Genomic DNA, 23,521 nt, shown 5'->3' with positions numbered 1-23,521 from the left:
TGGCAGATGTGCCTGGACCTCCAGTTAATCCAAGAGTAACAGACACGACCAAGACCACTGCCACTCTAAATTGGGGAAAACCTCTTGATAATGGTGGACTTGAAGTTACTGGATATGTGATTGAACACAAGAAAGAAGGAACAGAGGAATGGTTGAAGGACACCCCTTCATCTCCACTTAGGATCACAGAGTTTGTTGTTCCCAATCTGGAAGCTGGTGCAAAATACCATTTCAGAATTAGTGCTGTAAATGCTAAGGGTGCAGGTGAACCTGCTGAAACTCAGGAAATGGTTGAGATTGTCGAGCGAGCAGCTGAACCTGACTTTGAGCTTGACGTTGAGCTTAGAAGAACCCTTGTTGTCAGAGCTGGCTGCTCCATTCGACTCTTTGTGCCAATCAAGGGACGCCCTGCGCCTACAGTCACCTGGACAAAAGAGGGTGGTCCTGTCCCACGTGCAGTCATTGACAGCACTGAGTCATTTACAATGCTGATCATTCCTGAGAGTTCAAGGATTGATGCCGGCAAATATGAACTTAACCTTGAAAACTCGACTGGAAAGAAGACTGCTGATATACATGTTAGAGTTCTGGATTCACCTGGACCTCCACTTAATCTAAAACCAGTTAAGATTGACAAGGAAAGCATTACTCTTCAGTGGGAGATGCCTCTCATCGATGGTGGAGCCAAGATCACAAACTACATCATTGAGAAAAGAGAATCAACACGCAAAGCTTTTGCTACTGCTATCACAAAATGCCCAACTACATCAGTCAAGATTGATGAGCTGGGTGAAGGCTGTGAGTACTACTTCAGAGTGTGTGCAGAGAATGAGTATGGCATTGGCGAGGCAGTTGAAACTGCTGATCCTATTCGTGCATCCCAAGCACCAACTCCTCCAGAGAGTATTATTCCTACTGATATCACCAAGAACTCTGTGAGCTTGGCTTGGACTAAACCCAAACATGATGGTGGTAGCAGAATTACGGGATATGTCCTTGAAGCCCAGAAGAAGGGAACAGATCAGTGGGCACATGTAACAACAGTCAAGACAATGGATTTCACAGTGAAAAATCTGAATGAGAAGGAGGAGTACATTTTCCGTGTAATGGCTGTCAATCACTCCGGTAGAAGTGCCCCACGTGACAGCAAACCCATTGTTGTAAAGGATTCTACTTCCCTGCCTGAGTTTGACCTCCGTGGCGTATGCCAGAAGACTGTTATTGCCAAAGCAGGAGACGACATCAAGGTTGAAATCCCAGTGATGGGACGTCCTAGACCAACTGTATCGTGGCAGAAGGATGGCACAGCCCTGAAACTCACACAGAGAACTAATGTAGAAACTGCTGCTGCTACTGTTACCCTCAGCATTAGTGAATGCAACAGAGCAGACAGTGGTGTTTACACCATGACAGCGAAGAACATTGTTGGTTCTGTGACAGACAACATCATTGTCAAAGTACATGATGTACCTGGGCCTCCCAAGGGACCAGTTAAGATTGTAGAGATATCTCGAACCTATTGTCTCTTTGCATGGGACACTCCTGAGAATGATGGAGGTGTTCCAATCACTAATTATGTGGTTGAGATCAGAGACACTACTTCCCAAACATGGACAGAGCTCTCTTCAACTATTATACGTACTATGTTCAAAGCCATTCGATTAAACACTGGATCTGAGTACCAGTTCAGAGTCAAGGCTAAGAACAGATATGGTGTTGGACCACCAATCACATCAGAGGCAGTGGTGGCTGCCTATCCATTCAAAGCCCCTGGACCCCCAGGAACTCCTGGTGTCGCTGCATTTACCAAGGACTCAATAACAATTGGCTGGAATGAGCCTGTGTCTGACGGTGGAAATGAAGTAATTGGTTATCATGTTGAAAGGAAAGAAAGAAGCAGTATCATGTGGCACAAGATCAGCAAGGGTATTGTGAAAGGAAACATATTTAAATCTAGTGGTCTAGAAGATGGAGTTGCCTATGAATTCCGTGTCTCAGCTGAAAACATGGCTGGAGTTGGTAAACCCAGCAAGGCCTCTGAAGCTATACTGGCCCTGGACCCTGTAGATCCACCAGGCATGCCTGTGCCAATATTTGTCAACAAGAATGTCATCACAATTCAGTGGACAAAGCCTGAGTACGATGGTGGCTTTAAAATCACTGGCTATACAGTGGAGAAGAGAGAACTGCCTGCTGGCCGCTGGATGAGAGCCAACTTCACCAACATCATTGAGACGACATTCACTGTCAGCGGTCTAACTCAAGATACCTCATATGAGTTCCGTGTGATAGCCAGAAACTCTGCGGGTGCAGTGAGTGTGCCCTCTGAACCCTCAGACCCAATTATTTGCAAAGATGACATTATTGAGCCACGCATTATGGTTGATGCCATCTTTAAGGATGTTGTACTCCTGAAAGCAGGTGAGACCTTCAAACTTGATGCTGATATTGCTGGTCAACCCACCCCATCTATGGTTTGGACCAAGGGTGGAAAGGAGGTTGAGAACACAATGAAACTGGAAGTCAGATTCACAGAATTGACAACCACTCTGACCAACAAGGATTCTATCAGATCAGATGGAGGAGAATTTGTTTTGACTGCAACTAATGTTGGTGGATTTGCTAAGCACATCTTTAAGGTGAAAGTGCTTGACAGACCTGGACCACCAGTCGGACCTCTTGAAGTTTCTAATGTCACAGCTGACAACTGTTTACTTACCTGGGCTCCACCTGCTGATGATGGTGGTGCCAAGATTGAAGGGTACGTGATTGAGAAGCGCGAGTCAAGCAGACTGGTTTGGACCAATGTGGTTTCAGACCTTCAAGTTACACAATGTAAGGTGACCAAGCTGCTCAAAGGAAATGAATACATCTTTAGAGTTATGGCAGTAAACAAATATGGACTTGGCGAATCTCTTGAATCTGAGCCCACTATTGCAGACAACCCATATGTGGTTCCAGATCCTCCAGAGAATCCTGAGGTGACAGCTATTACTAAAGATTCAATGGTTATTATGTGGCAAGCACCTAAGAGTGATGGTGGAACTCCCATCACCAACTACAATATTGAAAGAAAAGACAGAATTGGCCTTCGCTGGGTCAAATGCAACAAGAGGAAGGTCAAAGATCTCCAATTCAAAGTAACAGGCCTTGTTGTTGGACATGAATATGAATTTAGAATAACTGCTGAGAATGCTGCCGGAGTGAGTGCACCAAGTGCCACAAGTCCATTCTACAAAGCCACTGATGCACTGTACAAGCCTGGGGCTCCATGCAACCCCAGAATCTTGGACACAACCAAGTCCTCAATTACTGTTGCCTGGAACAAACCTGTATATGATGGTGGCTCTGACATCACTGGCTACATGGTTGAGACCTGCATCCCATCCGAAAAGGAGGAAGAGGATGAATGGACCATTGTGACACCCAAAGAAGGACTCCTTGGCACCTCATTCACTATTGTTAACTTGAAAGAGAACCAGGAATACAAGATTAGCATCTCTGCTGTCAACAGTGAAGGAATTGGAGAGGCAGCATTGGTACCTGGAAATCCCAAGGCAGAGGACAGGCTCCTCCCACCTGAGATGGATTTGGATGCTGAGCTCCGCAAGGTTATCAGTCTTAGAGCTTGCTGCTCTCTCAGACTTTTTGTGCCTATCAGAGGCAGACCAGCTCCTCAGGCTAAATGGACCAAAGGAGATGGTGAGCCTATTGAGAGGGCAACCATTGACAGCACAACATCATACACATTACTTGTAATTGAAAACGTCAACAGATTTGACAGTGGAAAGTATAATCTTACAATTGAAAACAGCTCTGGCTCAAAGACAGTTACAGTCCAAGTCAAGGTGCTTGATACACCAAGTGCCCCACTGAATCTGAAGATAACAAGTGTAACAAAGGAAGCTGTCAGTCTGACATGGGAACCACCGATAAATGATGGAGGTGTTAAGATTAAGAACTATATTGTTGAAAAACGTGAGTCCACAAGAAAAGCGTATGCCACAGTCAGTGCCAACTGCCATCACACCACCTTCACAGTCGACCAGCTCCTGGAAGGATGCAACTATTACTTCAGAGTTTTGGCTGAGAATGAATATGGCATTGGTCTGCCCATTGAAACCGGCGAATCTGTCAAAGTGTCTGAGAAGCCACAGCCACCTGGCAAAATCACCCTTAAGGATGTTACAAAGAACAGTGTCACCCTCACCTGGGAGAAGCCAGAGCATGATGGTGGCAGCAGAGTGGGCTGTTACGTTGTTGAGATCCAACCTAAAGGTGTTGATAAGTGGTCCCAGGCTGTTATTGTAAAAGAAACTGAAGCCACTATTAGTGGACTCAATGCAGGTGAAGAATACATGTTCCGTGTAGCGGCAAAAAATGAGAAGGGAGCAAGTGACCCACGTCAAATCGGTGTGCCTGTGATCGTAAAAGATCTTGTGATTGCACCTGTTGCCAAAATGTTGTTCAACACATTCAGTGTGTTGGCAGGAGAAGACCTGACAGTGGATGTTCCATATGTTGCACGTCCCAAAGCAGCTGTCTCCTGGGTAAAAGATGCTCAGCCTCTGAAGAGAACTACCCGAGTGAACTTTGGTGCAACAGAGACAATGCTGAACCTCAACATTAAAGAGGCAACTCAAGATGATGTTGGACATTACCGTGTAACTCTTAGCAACACAGCAGGAGAGACAACAGCAGACATTAGCATTGTTGTTCTTGACAAACCTGGTCAGTCTGGTGGTCCAGTCAAGGTGGAGGAGGTAACTTCTGAGAGCGTAACCATCTCCTGGGAACCACCAGAGTATAATGGTGGGTGCACAATCAAACACTACATTGTGGAAAAGAGAGACACATCCACAACTAACTGGATGGTTGTATCTCATAACCTTGCCAGAACCAAAATCAAGGCAGGCAGGTTGAAGACTGGCTCAGAGTATCAGTTTAGAATCACAGCAGAAAACAGATATGGAAAAGGCCCAGCTCTTGTTTCAGCATGTATTGTGGCTCAATACCCATACAAACTCCCAGGACCCCCAGGAACACCATCCATTGCAGCCTGCAACAAGGACAGCATGGTGATTGCCTGGAATGAACCAGTAAATGATGGCGGTAGCACCGTCTTGGGCTATCATCTTGAACGAAAAGAGAGAAACAGCATCCTGTGGGTAAAACTTAACAAGTCTCTTATTACTGACCAAACCTTCAAGACCAGTGGTCTGGAACCAGGAATGGAGTATGAATACAGAGTTTATGCTGAAAACATTGTTGGAATAGGCAAAGCAAGCAAAGTGTCTGAAGGACAGATTGCTAGAGATCCTTGTGATCCCCCTGGCACACCAGAAGCAACAAAGATCACCAAGGATTCTGTAACCATTATTTGGACCAAGCCTGAGTACGATGGTGGTGCAAAGGTTACAGGCTACATTGTGGAAAAGAAGGAGCTTCCTGAAGGTCGTTGGCTGAAGGCCAACTTCACTAACATCATTGAGACAGAATATGTTGCAACTGGACTTGTGCAGGACAATCAGTATGAGTTCCGTGTCATTGCCAGAAATGCTGCTGGTGTCTTCAGTCTTCCCTCTTACAGCACTGGTCCTATCACTGCCATGGATGAGATTGAACCACCGCGCATCAGCATTGACCCAGAGTACACACAGACTGTTGTAGTTAATGCTGGAGACAACTTCAAGATTGATGGAGATGTTCATGGAAAACCGTTGCCGTCTATCCACTGGATGAAGGGAGAGCAGGAACTGGGCAATACTCTTCATAGAGAGATTAAGAACACACCCACCAAAGCCTACATATCTGTCAAGGAGGCAAAACTATCCGATGGCGGCCAATACACTCTGCTGTTAAGAAATCCAGGAGGAGAAAAGGCTGTACAGATTAATGTAATTGTTCTCGATAAACCTGGAGAACCACAGGGACCTCTTGTTGTTACAGGAATAACCAAAGAAAGATGCTGCCTTGCATGGAAACCACCACAACAAGATGGTGGCAGCAAGATCTCTCACTACGTTGTAGAGCGGAGAGAGACAGGCAGACTAGTTTGGACTGTTGTTGACTCAAAAGTGACAAATACTTGTTTGAAGGTTACTAAGCTCCTGGAAGGAAATGAGTACATCTTCAGAGTCCATGCTGTCAACAATTTTGGAAATGGTCCAGCTATTGAGTCTGCAGCAGTGATAATTAAAGATCCATATGTAACCCCTGGATCACCCAAGAGCTTGGAAGTTTCACATATTAAAAAGGATTCAATGGTGCTCACCTGGGAGGCTCCTTCTGAAGATGGAGGCAGTCCTATCACTGGCTACATAATTGAAAAACATGACAAGGAAGGTGTAAGATGGATCAGATGCAATAGGCAAACAGTCACTGGTGTGACTTTCAAGGTCACAGGCCTCATGGAAAGCCATAACTATGAATTTAGAGTCGCAGCTGAGAATTCTGTTGGTGTTGGTGAACCAAGCCCCCCAACTGTACTCTACAAAGCGCTTGATCCCATCTTCACACCTGGTCCACCACACCATCCAAGAGTTACTGACACAACTAAAACGTCAGTATTTTTGTCATGGGGCAAGCCCGCCTGTGATGGAGGCTGTGAGATTCAGGGATACATTGTTGAGTGCTGCACTACCACAGTGCCAGCTGAGGCCCCTGCCGAGGCCCCTGCCGAAGCCCCTACAGAAGTAGCTGCCATAGATGCACCTGCTGAGGAATGGTTAATGTGCACGCCACCATCAGGGATCAAAAAGACCAAGTTTGAAGTTCCAAATCTAAAGGAAAACCAGGCATACAAGTTTAGAGTGTGTGCTGTCAACAAAGTTGGAGTTGGAGAGCATGCTGATGTCTCTGGAGCTGTTGTTGCCCAGGACAGGGCAGAAGAGCCAGACCTTGACATTGATGCAGAACTAAGACAGATTGTGAATATCAAAGCTGGAGCATCACTTAGACTGTTTATTCCAATCAAAGGAAGGCCCAGTCCTACCATCAAGTGGGATAAAGATGAAGCTGCACTTAGAGAGACTGCTCAGATCGAGGTGACCAGTAGCTACACATCACTTGTAATTGACAAGATGGACAGAAATGACAGTGGAAAATACACAGTCACTGCAGAGAACTCCAGTGGAACCAAATCAGCATTTGTTGTTGTTCGTGTTCTAGACACACCTAGTGCTCCTGTTAATCTGAAAGTGAAGGAAATAACAAACCAGTCAGTTACACTGGCATGGGAACCACCTCTGTTAGATGGTGGAGCCAAGATCAAAAACTACATTGTTGAGAAGAGAGAAAGCACACGCAAAACATATGCAGCTGTGGTAACAAATTGTCATGCTCTTTCATGGAAGATTGAGCCACTCCAGGAGGGTTGCAGTTACTACTTCCGAGTGCTTGCTGAGAACACACATGGTGTCGGCCTGCCTGCAGCAACTGTTGACCCTCTTAAGGTCTCAGAGGTGCCCCAGTCTCCAAAGAGCTTGAACGTTACAGACCAAACTAAAACAAGCATCTCTTTGGCCTGGGAGAAGCCTGAGTATGATGGAGGTAGCAGAGTCATTCAGTACCTGCTTGAGGTGCAGCTGAAGGGCCAGGATAAGTGGAATGGTGTTAACACATTCAAGACAATGGAGGCTACTGTTACCAATCTGAACCCAGGAGAGGAGTATCTGTTCAGAGTTACAGCAATGAATGATAAGGGAAAGAGTGACCCCAAAGTCCTTGCTGGTCCAGTGATGACCAAGGACTTAGTCTTTGAGCCCGATGTTAGACCAGCATTCAGCAATTACAGTGTCCGTGTGGGTAAAGACCTGAGCATTGACATTCCCATCTATGGACGTCCTAAACCAAAAGTATCATGGACCAAAGATGGAGCTCCTTTGAAATTCACTACCAGAGTTAACATCCACAACACACCGACACATACGACATTGAGCATTAAGGAGGCAGCAGGGGATGATGGTGGCATGTACAGTATAAATGTTGCTAACTCAGCTGGAACGAAGGACACAACTGTTGAAATCATTGTTCTTGATAAGCCTGGCCCCCCATCTGGCCCTGTGAGGTTTGATGAAATCACAACACAAAGTGTCACTCTTTCATGGGACCCATCAAAACACAATGGTGGCTGCCAGATTTCAAACTATATTGTACAGAAGAGAGATACTACAACAACCACATGGGAAAATGTCAGCATCAATTGTGCCAGAACCTCCATTAAAGTGCCTAGACTGAAGACTGGTGCAGAGTACCAGTTCAGGATCATTGCTCAGAACCGTTATGGCAAGAGTCATGGTCTTGATTCATCTGCTGTTGTTGCTCAGTACCCATACAGGGAGCCAGGCCCACCAGGCACTCCTTTCATCCCCTCTCTCTCGCGAGACCACCAGATTGTTGAGTGGCATGAGCCTGTCTCAGATGGAGGCAGTGCTGTTCTAGGCTATCATCTTGAAAGGAAAGAGAGGAATAGTATTCTCTGGGTCAAAATAAACAAGTCACTTATTCATGAGACTAGTTTCAAGAGTCATCCCTTGGATGAGGGTGTCGAGTATGAATACAGGGTTTATGCAGAAAATATTGTCGGCATTGGCAGATGCAGTAAAGTTTCAGAGGGCTGTGTTGCCCGTGACCCCTGTGACCCTCCTGGCACACCAGAGGCCATCCATGTGACCAAAGATACCATTGTGATTCAATGGACTAAACCAGAGTATGATGGTGGTAGTAATATAACTGGCTATACTGTGGAGAAGCGTGATCTACCAGAGGGCAGGTGGGTAAGGGCAAACTTCACTAATGTGATTGAAACCCAGTTCACTGTCACTGGTCTTACTGAAAATGCGCAGTATGACTTTAGAGTCATTGCTAAAAATGCTGTTGGCACTATCAGCAAACCATCCTACAACAGTGGGCCAATCATTGCAAGTGATAATATGGAGGCACCCAAATTTTCCATTGACCCTGCATTCACCAAGACCATCATCGTAAATGCTCGAGAGACCTTCAAGCTGGATGCTGATGTCCATGGCAAGCCGCTGCCCACTATCAAGTGGTTTAAGGATGAAAAACCAATTGAGAATACACTCAGACTAGAGATCAAAAACACAGAAAACCATGCAATGATTGTCATTAAGGACTCAGTTAGAATTGATGGTGGAATATACACACTCCAGCTGACAAATAAGGCTGGCAGTGAAACTGTTCCATTCAAGGTTGTGGTTCTGGATAGGCCCAGCCCATGTGAAGGACCCCTGCACACTGCTGGAGTAGCTGAAGATAGATGCACACTGGTATGGCGTGCCCCTCTGCATGATGGAGGTAGTCCGATTAAACACTATGTGATCGAGAGAAGAGAGACAAGTCGTTTAGCTTGGACTGTTGTGTCTAACAGCTGTGAAACTACATGCTACAAAGTTACCAATTTACTGGAAGGCAATGAGTATATGTTCCGTGTCATGGCTGTGAACAGTTATGGTGTCAGTGAACCACTAGAGTCTGGTGGAGTGATCATGAAGACTCCATTTGTTCCTCCTGGTCCACCTCACATTGAGGATGTATCCAACATTGCCCACGATGGCTTGACGATCACGTGGTCAGCCCCTGAGAGTGATGGAGGCACTGAGATTACCAATTATCATATTGAAAAGAAGGACAGAAATGGAATTAAATGGACCAGATGCAACAGACAAAAGGTCACTGACCTATCCTTTAGAGTTACAGGCCTAACCACAGGCCATGAATATGAATTCAGAGTAGCTGCTGAGAATGTAGTGGGAGTGGGAGAGCCAAGCCTTCCAAGTTCATACTTCAAGGCCAGTGATCCAAAGTACAAACCTGGTGCACCAGCATATGTGAATGTGATTGACTCAACTAAGACTTCAATTACAGTGTCATGGGGTAAGCCTGTGTCTGATGGTGGCAGTGCTATTCAAGGATATATTGTGGAAGTCTGCAAGGCTGAGGAGGAGGAATGGACCATGGTTACTCCAACCACTGGCCTGCGTGTCAACAAATATGAAATAACTAAACTGGCTGAGGGTCAGGAGTACAAGATTCAAGTGTGTGCCCTGAATAAACTGGGGGTTGGTGAACCAGCAGCTCTCTCTGGAACTGCTAAGCCAGAGGAAAGGGTAGACCCTCCAGAGATCCGTCTGGACTCTGAGCTGAGGAAGGGCATCATTGTGAAAGCTGGTGGATCTGTTAGAATCCATATTCCATTCAAGGGCCGGCCAACACCTGAGATTAAGTGGACTAAGGATGAGGGAGTCCTGACTGAAAAGGTGGTGGTTGAGAAGGCGCTCAACTTTACTCAGCTGTCTATTGACTCATGTGACAGGAGTGATTCAGGAAAATACACCCTGAGTCTGACAAACAGCAGTGGCTCTGTGTCCGAGGTTATTGCTGTTAAAGTCTTGGATACACCAGGGGCCCCACAAAACCTTGTGGTAAAAGAAATCAAAAAGGACTCCATCACTCTTGTATGGGATGCCCCATTAATTGATGGAGGCTCCAAAATCAAGAACTATGTCATTGACAAACGTGAATCCACCAGAAAGGCTTATGCAAATGTGTCCACAAAATGTACAAAGACAACATTCAAAGTTGAGAATCTCATTGAAGGTGCTATGTATTACTTCAGAGTCATGGCTGAAAATGATTATGGAATTGGCCAGGCTGTTGAAACAAAGACAGCTTCCAAGGCCTCTGAGGTACCACTGCCTGTTGGAAAGGTCTCCCTTACTGATGTCACAAAGAACAGTGCCTCACTGGCCTGGGACAAACCTGAGCATGATGGAGGCAGTAGAATTGGTGGCTACCTAATTGAGATGCAGCCCAAGGGTACAGATAAGTGGGGAGTTGCGACAAATACAAAGATATGTGAAGGCACTGTCAAGGGCCTGACAGCTGGAACAGAATACCTATTCCGTATCATTGCTTACAATGAGAAAGGAAAAAGTGAACCAAAAGCACTTGCTGCACCTGTTGTTGCCAGTGACATGACCCTGGAGCCATGCATTAAGATGCAATTTAACACATACAGTGTATTAGCTGGAAAAGATCTCAAGTTGGAGTTCCCCTTGCTGGGCAGGCCCAAACCCAAAGTAGCCTGGACAAAGGATGGTCAGCCTTTGAAGGTGACATCTAGAGTCAATGTGGTTAACACTCCAACAACAACTGGAATTCAAATTGGTGAGGCGAGCAAGGAAGATTTCGGCAAATATAGTATTACAGCAACAAATACTGCCGGCACAATCACTGAAGATATGAGTGTCATTATTCTTGACAAGCCAGGTCCACCAAAAGGTCCCCTCAAGGTTATTGAAGTGAGTAACACATTTGTACATCTCTCCTGGGAACCCCCAGAGTACATGGGTGGATGCCAGGTTAAGAACTATATAGTGGAGAAGAGAGACACCACCACCACAACATGGCAGTCAGTCACCACACAGCTTGCTAGAACAGCTTTCAAGGTCACCAAGCTGAAGACTGGGGCTGAATACCAGTTCAGAATCATAGCTGAAAACAGGTATGGAAAGGGTGCGTCTCTGGACTCCAAGTCCATTGTTGTGCAATATCCATACAAACCACCAGGGCCGCCAGGAACTCCATATGTCAAATCTGCGACAAAGGAAATGATGATCATTGAATGGAATGAGCCAGTGAATGATGGTGGAAGCACAGTTATTGGTTACCATCTGGAAAGCAAAGAGAGAAGCAGCATCATGTGGAACAAACTGAACAAGACTCTCATCACTGATACTCTGTTCAAGATCTGCAATCTTGAGGAGAATATTGGATATGAATTCAGAGTCTACGCTGAAAATATTGTTGGCATTGGCAGATGCAGTAAAACATCTGAGTCCTTTGTTGCTCGTGATCCATGTGACCCTCCTGGTGCTCCTGAAGCTGTTTCTATTTCTAAGAACCTTATCAAGATTCAATGGACCAAGCCTCAGTATGATGGTGGCAGCAAAGTGAATGGTTATATTGTGGAAAGGAAAGATCACTCCTCCGATGATAAGCGTTGGGTTAGAGCTAACTTTACTAATATAATTGAGACTGAGTATGTCGTCACTGGTCTGACAGAGAATGAGCAATATGAATTCAGAGTTATTGCGAGAAATGCAGCCGGGGTGTTTAGTGGACCATCTGACAGCTCTGGACCTATCACTGCTACTGATGAAATTGAACCACCAAGAGCTTCAATGGATCCCAAATATAAGGATGTCATTGTTGTCAATGCTGGAGAATCCTTGCTTCTTGATGCAGACATCCATGGGAAACCAATTCCTGATGTTGTCTGGCTAAAAGAGGGCAAAGAAATGGACAAAGCCCTGCGCATTGAAGTGAAAACTACACAGAAACGTGCAGCCATTACCATCAAGGATATTACCAAGCTTGATAGTGGCCACTATGACCTCGTTCTCAGAAATCTGGGTGGTACTAAAACCTTCCCTATCACTGTCAAAGTCCTTGATAAACCAGGTCCACCCACTGGACCCATGAAGATGACAGGAATCATGTCTGACAGATGCGTCCTTGCTTGGTCTGAGCCCACTCTGGATGGTGGTGCTAGTATCACTCACTATATCCTAGAGAAGAGAGAGACTAGCAGATTGTCCTGGACCGTGGCTGCACCAAATATCAAGGGTCTGTTCTATAAACTAAAAAATTTGCTCCCTGCAAATGAATACATATTCAGAGTCAGGGCAGTCAACAAATACGGTGCTGGTGAGTTCCTTGAGAGTGAACCCATCATTGCACGCAATCCTTACAAGCCACCCAGTGCCCCTGGAACTCCAGAAGCAAGTCAGATCACAAAGGATTCTATGGTTCTGTCATGGACCATTCCAGAACAGACTGGTGGAGCTGACATTGAAAGCTACCACCTTGAAAAACGTGACAAAGATGGTGTTAGGTGGACAAAATGCAACAGACAAAAGCTAACTGACACACACTTCAAGGTCACAGGTCTATTGACAGACCACTTCTATGAGTTCCGTGTTGCTGCTGAAAATGAGGCTGGAATGGGAGATCTTAGTGAATTGTCCCTATTTTACAGAGCATGTAATGCCACAACACCACCTGGACCTCCACACCATCCTAAGGTGACAGACTACACAAAGTCTTCTGTGTCTCTGTCCTGGGGCAAACCTGCCTTTGATGGTGGTGCCTATATCAAGGGGTACATTGTTGAAATGAGAGAGTATACACCATTGCCTGAAGTGATGGAGGAGGCAGAAGTAGCACCAGCAGTAGAGACACCAGTTGAAAAAGAATGGACCATGTGCACTCCGCCCGCTGGCATTCAAGCCACTAAACTCACTATCAAGGACTTGAAGGACGGTGAAGAGTACCAGTTCCGTGTCTGTGCTATCAACTCTGAGGGAGTGGGGGAGGCTGCTAATGTCCACAGCACTGTGATTACCTCTGACAGGGTCGAAGCACCAGAGATGGAGTTGGATGCTGATCTCAGAAAGGTGGTATCAGTTCGTGCTGGTGGAACTCTGCGTCTATTTGTCACCATCAGAGGCAGACCTGAACCTGCTGTGAAATGGGAGAAGGTTGAGGGTACTCTCACAGAACGTGCTGCAATTGACACCACCAGCTCATACACCATGCTTGTCATTGACAATGTTAACCGCTTCGACAGTGGCAAATACTCACTAACACTGGAAAATAGTAGTGGTACAAAATCTGCAACTGTAGCAGTAAGAATTTTGGATACACCAAGTGCTCCACAAAACTTTGCTGTTAAGGAGCTCAAAAAGGACTCAGTGACCCTTGCCTGGGACACTCCACTCACTGATGGTGGTTCTAAAATCACAAACTACATTGTAGATAAGAGAGAATCTGTCAGGAAAGCCTATACTACCGTCACCAGCAACTGCACAGCCAACTCATTCAAGATTGAAGAGCTGCCTGAGGGTGGTATTTTCTACTTTAGAGTCTGTGCTGTTAATGAATATGGGCAAGGCCAGATAGTTGAAACCAAAGAAGTCAAAGTGTCTGAGGTACCTATGCCTCCAAGCAAGGTTATACTTGTAGATTTGACTAAGACCAGTGTTTCACTGACATGGGACAAACCTGCTCATGATGGTGGTAGCAAAGTAATGTGCTACAACGTAGAGTTTAAGCCGAAAAGTGGAGATAAATGGGGCACAGCATGTACAGCTAAGGTGCCTGAAGCAACTATTCCTAATCTGACTCCTAATGAGACCTATTTATTCAGAGTTGTTGCAATTAACGAGAAAGGTAAGAGTGAGCCAAAGGATCTTGGCTTGCCTGTGGTTGCCAAGGATGTTGAAATTGAACCATCTACCAACTTATTGTTTACCACATACAGCGTGAAGGCTGGAGGTGACCTCACTCTTGAGGTTCCAGTAAGAGGCAGGCCAAAGCCTGTTGTATCCTGGAAGAAGGATGGCCTTCCTTTGAAGCAGACTTCGTCGGTGACCATCCTAAACACTGCAACCTCATCTAAAATTATCATCAAAGAGGCCTACAGAGAACATGTTGGCAAGTATGAGATCACCTTGGCTAACTCAGCAGGAACCATCACGGCAGATATTGGAGTTATTGTCCTTGATAAACCAGGTCCACCTAAAGGTATCAAGGTAGATGCTGTGACCTCAGACAGCATCACACTGTCCTGGTCTCCACCAGATTATGATGGTGGCTGCTCCATCAGTAACTATATTGTGGAGAAGAGAGACACAAACACACAGGAATGGCAGATGGTAGGAAGTAATGTTGCTAGAACGGCTTTCAAGGCTGGCCGCCTAACACATGGAGCAGAGTACCAATTCCGCATCTATGCAGTCAACCGTTATGGAAAGAGTACAAGTCTGGATTCACCTGGAATCACTGCTCAGTATAACTTCAGACAACCTGGACCTCCTTCAACACCCATAGTAAAGTTAGCCACTAAGTCTTACATGTTGGTGATTTGGAATGAGCCAGTCAATGATGGCGGAAGTCCTGTTTTGGGCTACCATCTGGAGAGAAAGGAGCGTACTAGCATTCTTTGGACAAAGATGAACAGAGGAATGATCAAAGATACAGAATACAAAGTTAACGGAATTGAAGAGGGCATGATATATGAATATCGTGTCTATGCTGAAAATATTGCTGGTATCGGTAAATGTAGCAAGGCCTGTGAAGGTGTGGCAGCCAGAGATCCATGTGATCCTCCAGGCACACCTGTTGTCAATGCTGTTACCAGAACATCTGTCTCCTTGTCTTGGGATAAACCAGAGTATGATGGTGGAGCCAAGGTTTCTGGATACACCATTGAGCGCAGAGACCTTCCTGAGGGACGCTGGACTAGGTGCAACTTCACAAATGTGCCTGAGACCCACTATGATGTGACAGGCCTTACTGAAAACAGCCAGTATGACTTCCGTGTCATTGCTAAGAATGCAGCTGGATTGTTCAGTATACCATCTGACAACACTGGCCCCATCACTGTCACGGATGATGTGGATCCACCACGCATCATGATGGATGTCAAGTTCAGAGAGACAGTGTTTGTGAAAGCAGGGGAAACTCTGAAGATTAATGCTGACCTTGCTGGACGTCCTGCCCCTGTTATTTCCTGGACCAAGGATGGCAAAGAAATTGAACTGAGAGCCAGAATCCAGGTTGCTTCAACAGATACCAGCACTTCTGTCATTGTAAAGGATTGCATCAGAAGAGATTCTGGACAGTATGCCTTGACTCTCCAGAATATTGCTGGAACAGTTACCATGCCAATAAACTGTGTGATTCTAGATAAACCAGGACCTTCAGCAGGACCTCTGCAGATCACAGGTCTGAAATCAGATGAGTGCACTCTGTCATGGGGTCCTCCTCATGAGGCTGGTGGTGCTGACATTACACATTACGTTGTTGAGAAGCGTGAGACCAGTCGCTTGGCATGGACAATGGTGAAGGGAGACATCACAAAAACACACTTCAAAGTCACAGGATTGCTAAAGGGCAATGAATATATCTTCAGGGTTTTAGCTGTCAACAAGCATGGACTTGGTGAGGCTCTGGAGAGTGAAGCTATAAAGATTACAGATCCATACACAGTCGCTACTGCTCCAGCTGGTGTTGATGTCACTACCATAACTGGAGATTCAATGACCCTTAACTGGTGCAAGCCAGCAAGTGATGGAGGCAGCCCTGTTACTGGATATGTGATTGAGCGCCGTGAGAAGACAGGTATGCGCTGGGTGCGTGTGAACAGAGATCCAGTCGTTGAATGTACTGCAGTAGCAACCAAACTGCGCAAAGGTTGTGAGTATGACTTTAGAGTCTATGCTGAAAATGCTGCTGGTTTGAGTCCTCCAAGTGAACAATCTGCAACATTCAGAGCACTTGATCCTCTGGTTGTTGCTTCTCGCCCAACCAAGCCAAAGATTGTGAGTTCAACCAAGGACAGTGTGTCGATTGTTTGGAAACCTCCAACAAATGATGGTGGAGCCCGCATCCTTGGATACAGTGTAGAATACAGAGAGCACATCCGTAAACCAGAGCCAGAGGTTGAGGAAGAAGAGGAAGAATATTATGAGGAGGAGGAGGAGGAGGAGGAAGAGGAGATGCCTGAATCACCTGAGGAACTAGCAAGATGGGTGGAGGCTATTCCTCTTACCAAGAGCTTGGAGTTCACTATCCCTGGGCTAAAGACAGATGTAGAATATGAATTCTGTGTCAAAGCAATAAACAAAATTGGCAGCAGTGTGCGTAGCTTATGTTCAGACCCAGGTGCAGCAATTGATCGAACTGCTGAGCCATCATTTGATGTTGACATTGAGATGCGTAAAGTACTTCTTGTCAAGCATGGCATGGCATTTACTCTCAGTGTACCATTCAAGGGCAAACCTGTGCCATCAGTGGCATGGGCCAAGGAGGGAATTGATCTACAGGTCAGAGGAACCATTGAGTCAACAGAATGCAGCACTTCACTGACAATTGAGAAGTCATCTAGAAGTGACTCTGGAGAGTACTGTGTTACCATTGAATCATCACTGGGAAAAGCCACCTTGCCTGTGGTTGTAAAAGTGCTTGACTCTCCTGGACCCCCTGTTAATGTAAAAGTTTCAACAGTGACCAGGGATTCTGCAACCCTCACCTGGGAAGCTCCTGAGAATGATGGCGGTGATGCAGTGAAGGCCTACCATGTTGAAAAACGTGAGGCCAGTAAAAAGGCCTGGGTATCCGTGACCAGCAACTGCCATGCAATGACTTACAGGGTGGAAGACTTGCAGGAGGGTGCCACCTATTACTTCAGAGTTATTGGAGAAAATGAGTATGGAGTGGGTGTCCCTCAAGAAGCCAAGGCTGGAACAAAGATTACAGGTAACATTTAAACTGACAGTTTTTCAATGTAGTCGCCATTAACTTGACTTTATACACCTGTACTAATTTTGACAAAATGTGCAAAATAAAATGTTCCCACTGTCTGTTACAGAGGTACCAACTCCACCCATGAAACTTGGAGTTGCAAATGTAACCAAGGACAGCATTACAATTGCCTGGACAAGACCAGAATATGATGGTGGTAGTAGAGTCAGGGGTTACCTTATCGATGCCCTGGAGAAGGGACAGACCAAGTGGGTGAAATGTGCCACCGTGAGGACCATGACCCACACCATCAAGAGCTTGAGGGAGGGTGCTGAGTACTTCTTCAGAGTCCGTGCTGAGAACCATGCCGGACTCAGTGAACCGAAGGAAATGATTGTTCCTGTTCTTGTCAAGGAAATACACGGTAATATTTGTAGCTTTACTATATTTTGTAATAATTATGCAATTCATATACATTTTTTATTATCACCATAAAACAGGATGCCATGTATAAATGATATGATTGGATATTTTTGCAGATACATTTTTTTCTGGGAGGGGGAAAGTCTTAAGGAGACATTACTAATCCCACTCCTGTCTCCTTTTTCAACAGAGGCTCCAGAGTTTGACCTGAAGAACTACCCCAAGAATACAGTTTATGTCAGAGCAGGATCCAACCTAACCTTTGAGATTCCACTCACTGGCAGGCCTATGCCTAAGGTGACTATGTCGAAGAACAATGTCATCATCAAGGGCTCCAAGAGACTACTAACAGAAGTAACTCCAGACAGTTTAATCATCACCCTAAATGAGAGCATTTCAACTGATGCTGGCAAGTATGAAGTCACTGCCTCAAATGTGGGAGGTACAACCAAGATCTTCATTATTTTCGTTGTGCTGGACAGACCTGGACCTCCTATTGGTCCAGTCAAGATTGGAGAGGTCGGAGAGACCACCGTTTGTCTGAGCTGGGCTACACCAGATTATGATGGTGGCAGTCCTGTTACAAACTTCATTGTTCTGAAACGTCAAACTAGCACTCCTACCTGGGCCGAGGTGTCAACTAATATTGCCAGAAGCTCAATCAAGGTGACTAAACTGACCAAGGGAGAGGAGTATCAATTCAGAATCAAGGCTGAGAATCGCTACGGTGTCAGCGACCACATTGACACAAAGCCAGTCATGATAAAACTTCCATACAGTAAGTCAATGCACTTTAATACACGTTGGCAAGAATAAGTATTGCTTTCATGTTTTGTTGATAATGAATTGGAAGAGCTTGTACATGAAAAATCTACCAACTCTGACAAAACTTTTGTGTTATGAATACAGTCATCCCTGGACCTCCATCCACACCATGGTTCAGCTTTGTATCGAGAGAGAGCCTGACAGTCTGCTGGAATGAACCAGTAAATGATGGAGGAAGCCCTGTCACTGGATATCATCTTCAGATGAAGGAGAGGAGCAGCATCATCTGGCAGAAGGTCAATAAGACAGCAATTTCAGGAAACCAGTGGCGAGTCACAAACGTCTGTCCTGGCCTCATCTATGAATTCAAGATAGCGGCAGAAAATGCTGCCGGTATTGGAAAGATGAGCAAGACCTCCGAAGAGGTGCTCGCTATTGATGCCTGTGGTAAGTATTTCTAAACATCTCAGTTTTTTAAGAGGATCAACAACCTTAAATAATAGAGTTCACACTAAAATATTTTTACTGATATTTAATTAAAACAACACCTTATTCTCTATAATTTTACAGAGCCACCAGCAAATGTCCGGATCACTGAAGTCACAAAGAACTCAGTCAGCCTGGCCTGGCAGAGGCCTCCATACGATGGTGGCAGCAAGATCACCGGCTACAGTTTGGAGAGGAGGGATGCACCCAATGGAAGATGGGTGAAGGCCAACTTCACAAACATCATTGAGCTTGGCTTCACTGTATCTGGACTGAACCAGGATGAGTCCTATGAGTTCAGGGTGTATGCCAAGAATGCCATTGGATCTGTCAGCAACCCGTCTTTCATTGCTGGCCCCGTCACTTGTGTTGATGCATGTGGTGAGTTTTTCATTTATAACTACGATTAAATGACTTGTTTCCTATTACTGGATTTATTTGTACATTACTTATGTTAATATCTCTTGTCCCACAGGTGCACCAGCCATTGACCTTCCTCCAGAGTATCTGGATGTGGTTCAGTACAAGGCTGGAGCTTCGGTTAAGCTTCAAGTCGGAATCATCGCCAAGCCTCTGCCAACCATTGAGTGGCTCAAGGATGAAAAAGAGCTTGTTGCAACCTCTGCTTTGTCTGTTGAAAGCACAACTGACACTTCAGCTGTCCTGATCAAGGATGCAGCTCGCCTTCACACAGGCTCATATGAGATCAAGATCAAGAATGTTCTTGGTTCCGCCTCTGCAACCATCAGGATTGAAATCCTAGGTATTAAGAATTTCTTGCCTCACTCCTTTATTTTTATGTATTTCCGTAGTTCTTAAACCTGAATCAATTTAAAGCAAGACACTATCATCCCTTTATTTAATGTTCATATGCTCTTCCTTTTTTTAACCTGCCCTTAGACAAGCCTGGTCCCCCACCTGGAATCATTAACTTCAACTCCATCACAGCTGAAAAGATCATCTTTAGCTGGCAGCCTGTGCCTGAGTCTGACCAGGGTGGTGCCAAGGTGACCCACTACATTGTTGAGAGGCGTGAAACCAGCAGAGTGGTCTGGTCGACCATTTCAGACAAGCACGAGAAGACGCATGTCACTGTCAACAAGCTGCTGCGTGGAAATGAGTATGTGTTCCGTGTAATGGCTGTTAATAAGTATGGAGTCGGAGAGCCACTGGAGTCTGAGCCGGTCATCGCGAAGAACGCTTTTGGTATGTTTTGGGCTGTAATGTGCCTTTAATATGATTAATGTGAATAAGTCGTACCATACCAGATGTTATGATTAGCTTCTATAGTTTAGGCAACACCAAGAAAATAGTCTGCAACAATTATCCCCCCAAAATGGTTTTCCTGGAGAAAAACTTATTTAATTATTAAATTTAGAATCAATAATTGTGGTATCATTTGAATTTTCTTAACATGTTTGTTATGAATTTCTATAGTAACTCCTGGGCAGCCTCATACTCCTGAGGTGAACACCATCACCAAGTCCACCATGGTGGTAGAATGGGATAAACCAGGTGTAGATGGAGGTAGCACTGTGACAGGCTACTACTTGGAAAGACGTGACAAGAAGAGCTCACGCTGGATCAGAGTTTACAAAGACCCCGTCACTGACATCAAACAGAGTGTCTACCATCTCACAGAGGGAAATGAATATCAATATCGTGTCTGTGCCATTAACAAGGCAGGAGAGGGACCATTCTCTGATGCATCAGACTTCTACAAGGCTGCTGACCCAGTTGGTATGTAGTCTGCAGTCACAGATTTCCAACAAAAACAAGATAGATACACACCCCCACCTAACAAATACATTTCACTTACAGACACACCTGATGAGCCTTGCAAGCTGAAGGTGGTGGACTCCACCAAGACATCCATCACTTTGGGCTGGTCCAAGCCAGAATGGGATGGAGGCAGTGAGGTCATCAGCTACATGGTGGAGAAGCTTATTGACGGAGAGGAAGAATGGGCTATGATAACCTCCAAGGGAGAAGTCAAGACAACAGAATACACAGTTCATGACTTAAAACCAGATGCCAATTACTTCTTCAGAGTCTCTGCTGTCAACTGTGCTGGCCGTGGAGAGCCTTTGGAGATGACTGAACCTGTGCAGGCTAAGGATATCCTGGGTAAATGAATCACTGATATTAAAAATATAATGTGTTATTAGCTTACAACACTTTTGTTTTGCTGTTACGTTGCACCCATTTTACAGGCCCTATGTAACGTTGAATATATTTCATGATTTTCACAGAGGCGGCCCAGATTGATTCAGATGTGGCAATGAGAACTCATTACACTGTGAAGGCTGGCAATGATGTGGAGCTGTCTGTTCCTCTGAAGGGCAGACCTGCTCCCACTGCTTCCTGGAGCAAGGGAGAAGAATGCATTGATCGCGACCCTAAATATGAGTTCCACCACTCAGACACTACCACAGTCCTTGTTATGCGTGAGGTAACCCGGCTTGACACTGGAAAGTACACGTTAAAGATAGAGAATGGTGTGGGAGAGCCCAAGACGCTGACCCTGTCTGTGAAGGTCCAGGATACTCCGGCTCAGTGCAGGAATCTTGTCCTAAAGGAAGTGACCCGTGGAAAGGTGACACTCTGCTGGGAGCCTCCACTCCTCGATGGCGGTGCTGAGATCACAAATTATGTTGTTGAGAAGAGGGACTCGTCCAAGAGATCCTACTCTGCAGTGACCAGCAAATGCACAGACACAACATACACCATTGAAGATCTCTCTGAGAAGACATCCTTCTTCTTCCGTGTGTTAGCAGAGAACGAGAATGGTCTTGGTGATCCATGTGAAACACTTGAGCCTGTGAAGGCTACAGAGACTCCAGGACCAGTCAAAGAGGTCTCTATGAAGGATTCATCCAAAACTTCTGTCACCCTGCAGTGGCTGAAGCCTGATTATGATGGTGGCAGCATCATCTCTGATTATGTCATCGAGAAGAAGCTCAAGGATGAGGAATGGTCTTTGGGAGGAACTAGCAGACAGTGTGAGTTTGAGGTCAAGAAACTCAAGGAGCACTCAGATGTGTTCTTCAGAGTTGCTGCTAGGAATGAGAAGGGACAGGGCGACTTTACTGAGCTTGGGCCCATCAAAGTCATTGACTACATTATAACACCTGAGGCAAGCCTTGCGGAATACCCGGATGGCAGGATAAGTGTTCGCCTGGGTCACAATGTGCACATTGAGCTGCCTTACAAAGGTAAACCCAAACCTGCTATTCTGTGGCTGAAGGACAGCCTACCTCTGAAAGAGAGTGACCAAGTCCGCTTCAAGAAGACAGAAAACAAAGCCACTCTAATGATTAAGAATGTGAAGAAGGAGAATGAAGGTAAATACACCCTGACACTTGACAATAGGGTCAACAGAAGATCTTTCCACATCCATGTCATTACACTTGGACCACCATCAAAGCCTGTTGGACCCATCCGGCTAGATGAAGTGAGAGCTGAGAGCATCATGATCTCCTGGGATGAACCTAACGATGACGGTGGTGGAGAAATCAGCTGTTACACTGTTGAAAAGAGAGACACCTCCCAGTCTAACTGGAAGATGGCCTGCTCTAGTGCACAAGATACTCAATTCAAGATTCCAAACCTGATCAAGGGTGTTCAGTACCAGTTCAGAGTTTGTGCTGAGAACAGATACGGTGTCAGTGAGGCTCTGGTCTCACAGATGGTCATTGCCAAGCACCAGTTTAGGCCTCCAGGCCCACCGGGTAAACCTGTCGTGTATAATGTCACTAACGATGGAATGACCATCCAGTGGGAGCAACCCATCTATGATGGTGGTACCCCTGTCCAGGGCTTCCATGTGGAGAAGAAGGAAAAGAACAGCATCATGTGGCAAAAGGTGAACACTATGTTGATCAAAGAAACAGATTACAGGATCTTGGGACTCATTGAAGGCCTTGAGTACTCCTTCAGAGTCTACGCCCAGAATGATGCTGGCTTCAGTCGAATGAGTGATGAGAGCAAGCCAACCATGGCTGTCAGTCCTGTTGGTGAGTACTTTTTCGGATAACATTAAAGACTGAAACTATAATAAATCTATGAAAATCATTCCTGCACTAAACCCTGATTAATATGTAGTTAGAATGAAGTAAAGTAAATTGGCTCAGTCAAACAAAACATGTTGAAAATGTATCTCATGTCTTTCAGATCCTCCTGGCCAGCCTGACTACACAGATGTGACCAGCGACTCAGTGACACTTAAATGGGATGCACCGAAACGTGATGGTGGTAGCAAGATTACCAGCTACTACATTGAGAAACGCCAAGGACATGGCCGCTGGTTCAAAGCCAACTTGACTGATGTACATGACTGCCAATACACTGTCACTGGGTTGGCAACAAATGAACGCTATGAGTTCAGAGTGACTGCCAGAAATGCAATCGGTGTCGTCAGTCCTCCCTCCAACTCCTCTGGCTTGATTGTAGTCAGAAGTGAGAATGGTGAGTAATGATAAGATGCAAGACCCTTGAGGGTTGTAATATTGAACCT

General features: G+C 45.5%; 1 protein-coding gene across 1 annotated transcript in view; it reads left to right on the top strand.

Moving 5' to 3' along the window:
* Positions 1-23,521, top strand: part of ttn.1 (titin, tandem duplicate 1) — a 168,685-nt gene that overhangs the window by 124,213 nt on the left and 20,951 nt on the right. The window contains exons 191-201 of the mRNA XM_030429348.1: positions 7-17,346; positions 17,459-17,755; positions 17,945-18,532; positions 18,664-18,966; positions 19,090-19,386; positions 19,481-19,768; positions 19,906-20,211; positions 20,443-20,745; positions 20,827-21,132; positions 21,258-23,021; positions 23,179-23,472. Of these exons, the coding sequence (XP_030285208.1) occupies positions 7-17,346; positions 17,459-17,755; positions 17,945-18,532; positions 18,664-18,966; positions 19,090-19,386; positions 19,481-19,768; positions 19,906-20,211; positions 20,443-20,745; positions 20,827-21,132; positions 21,258-23,021; positions 23,179-23,472 (22,086 nt within the window). The remainder of the gene's footprint in view (positions 1-6; positions 17,347-17,458; positions 17,756-17,944; positions 18,533-18,663; positions 18,967-19,089; positions 19,387-19,480; positions 19,769-19,905; positions 20,212-20,442; positions 20,746-20,826; positions 21,133-21,257; positions 23,022-23,178; positions 23,473-23,521) is intronic.

Source organism: Sparus aurata, chromosome 9 (assembly GCF_900880675.1).
Source record: "Sparus aurata chromosome 9, fSpaAur1.1, whole genome shotgun sequence".
Taxonomy (NCBI): Eukaryota; Metazoa; Chordata; class Actinopteri; order Spariformes; family Sparidae; genus Sparus; species Sparus aurata.
The sequence above is the reverse complement of the archived record's forward strand: the minus strand, read 5'-3'. Positions and strand labels throughout refer to the sequence as shown.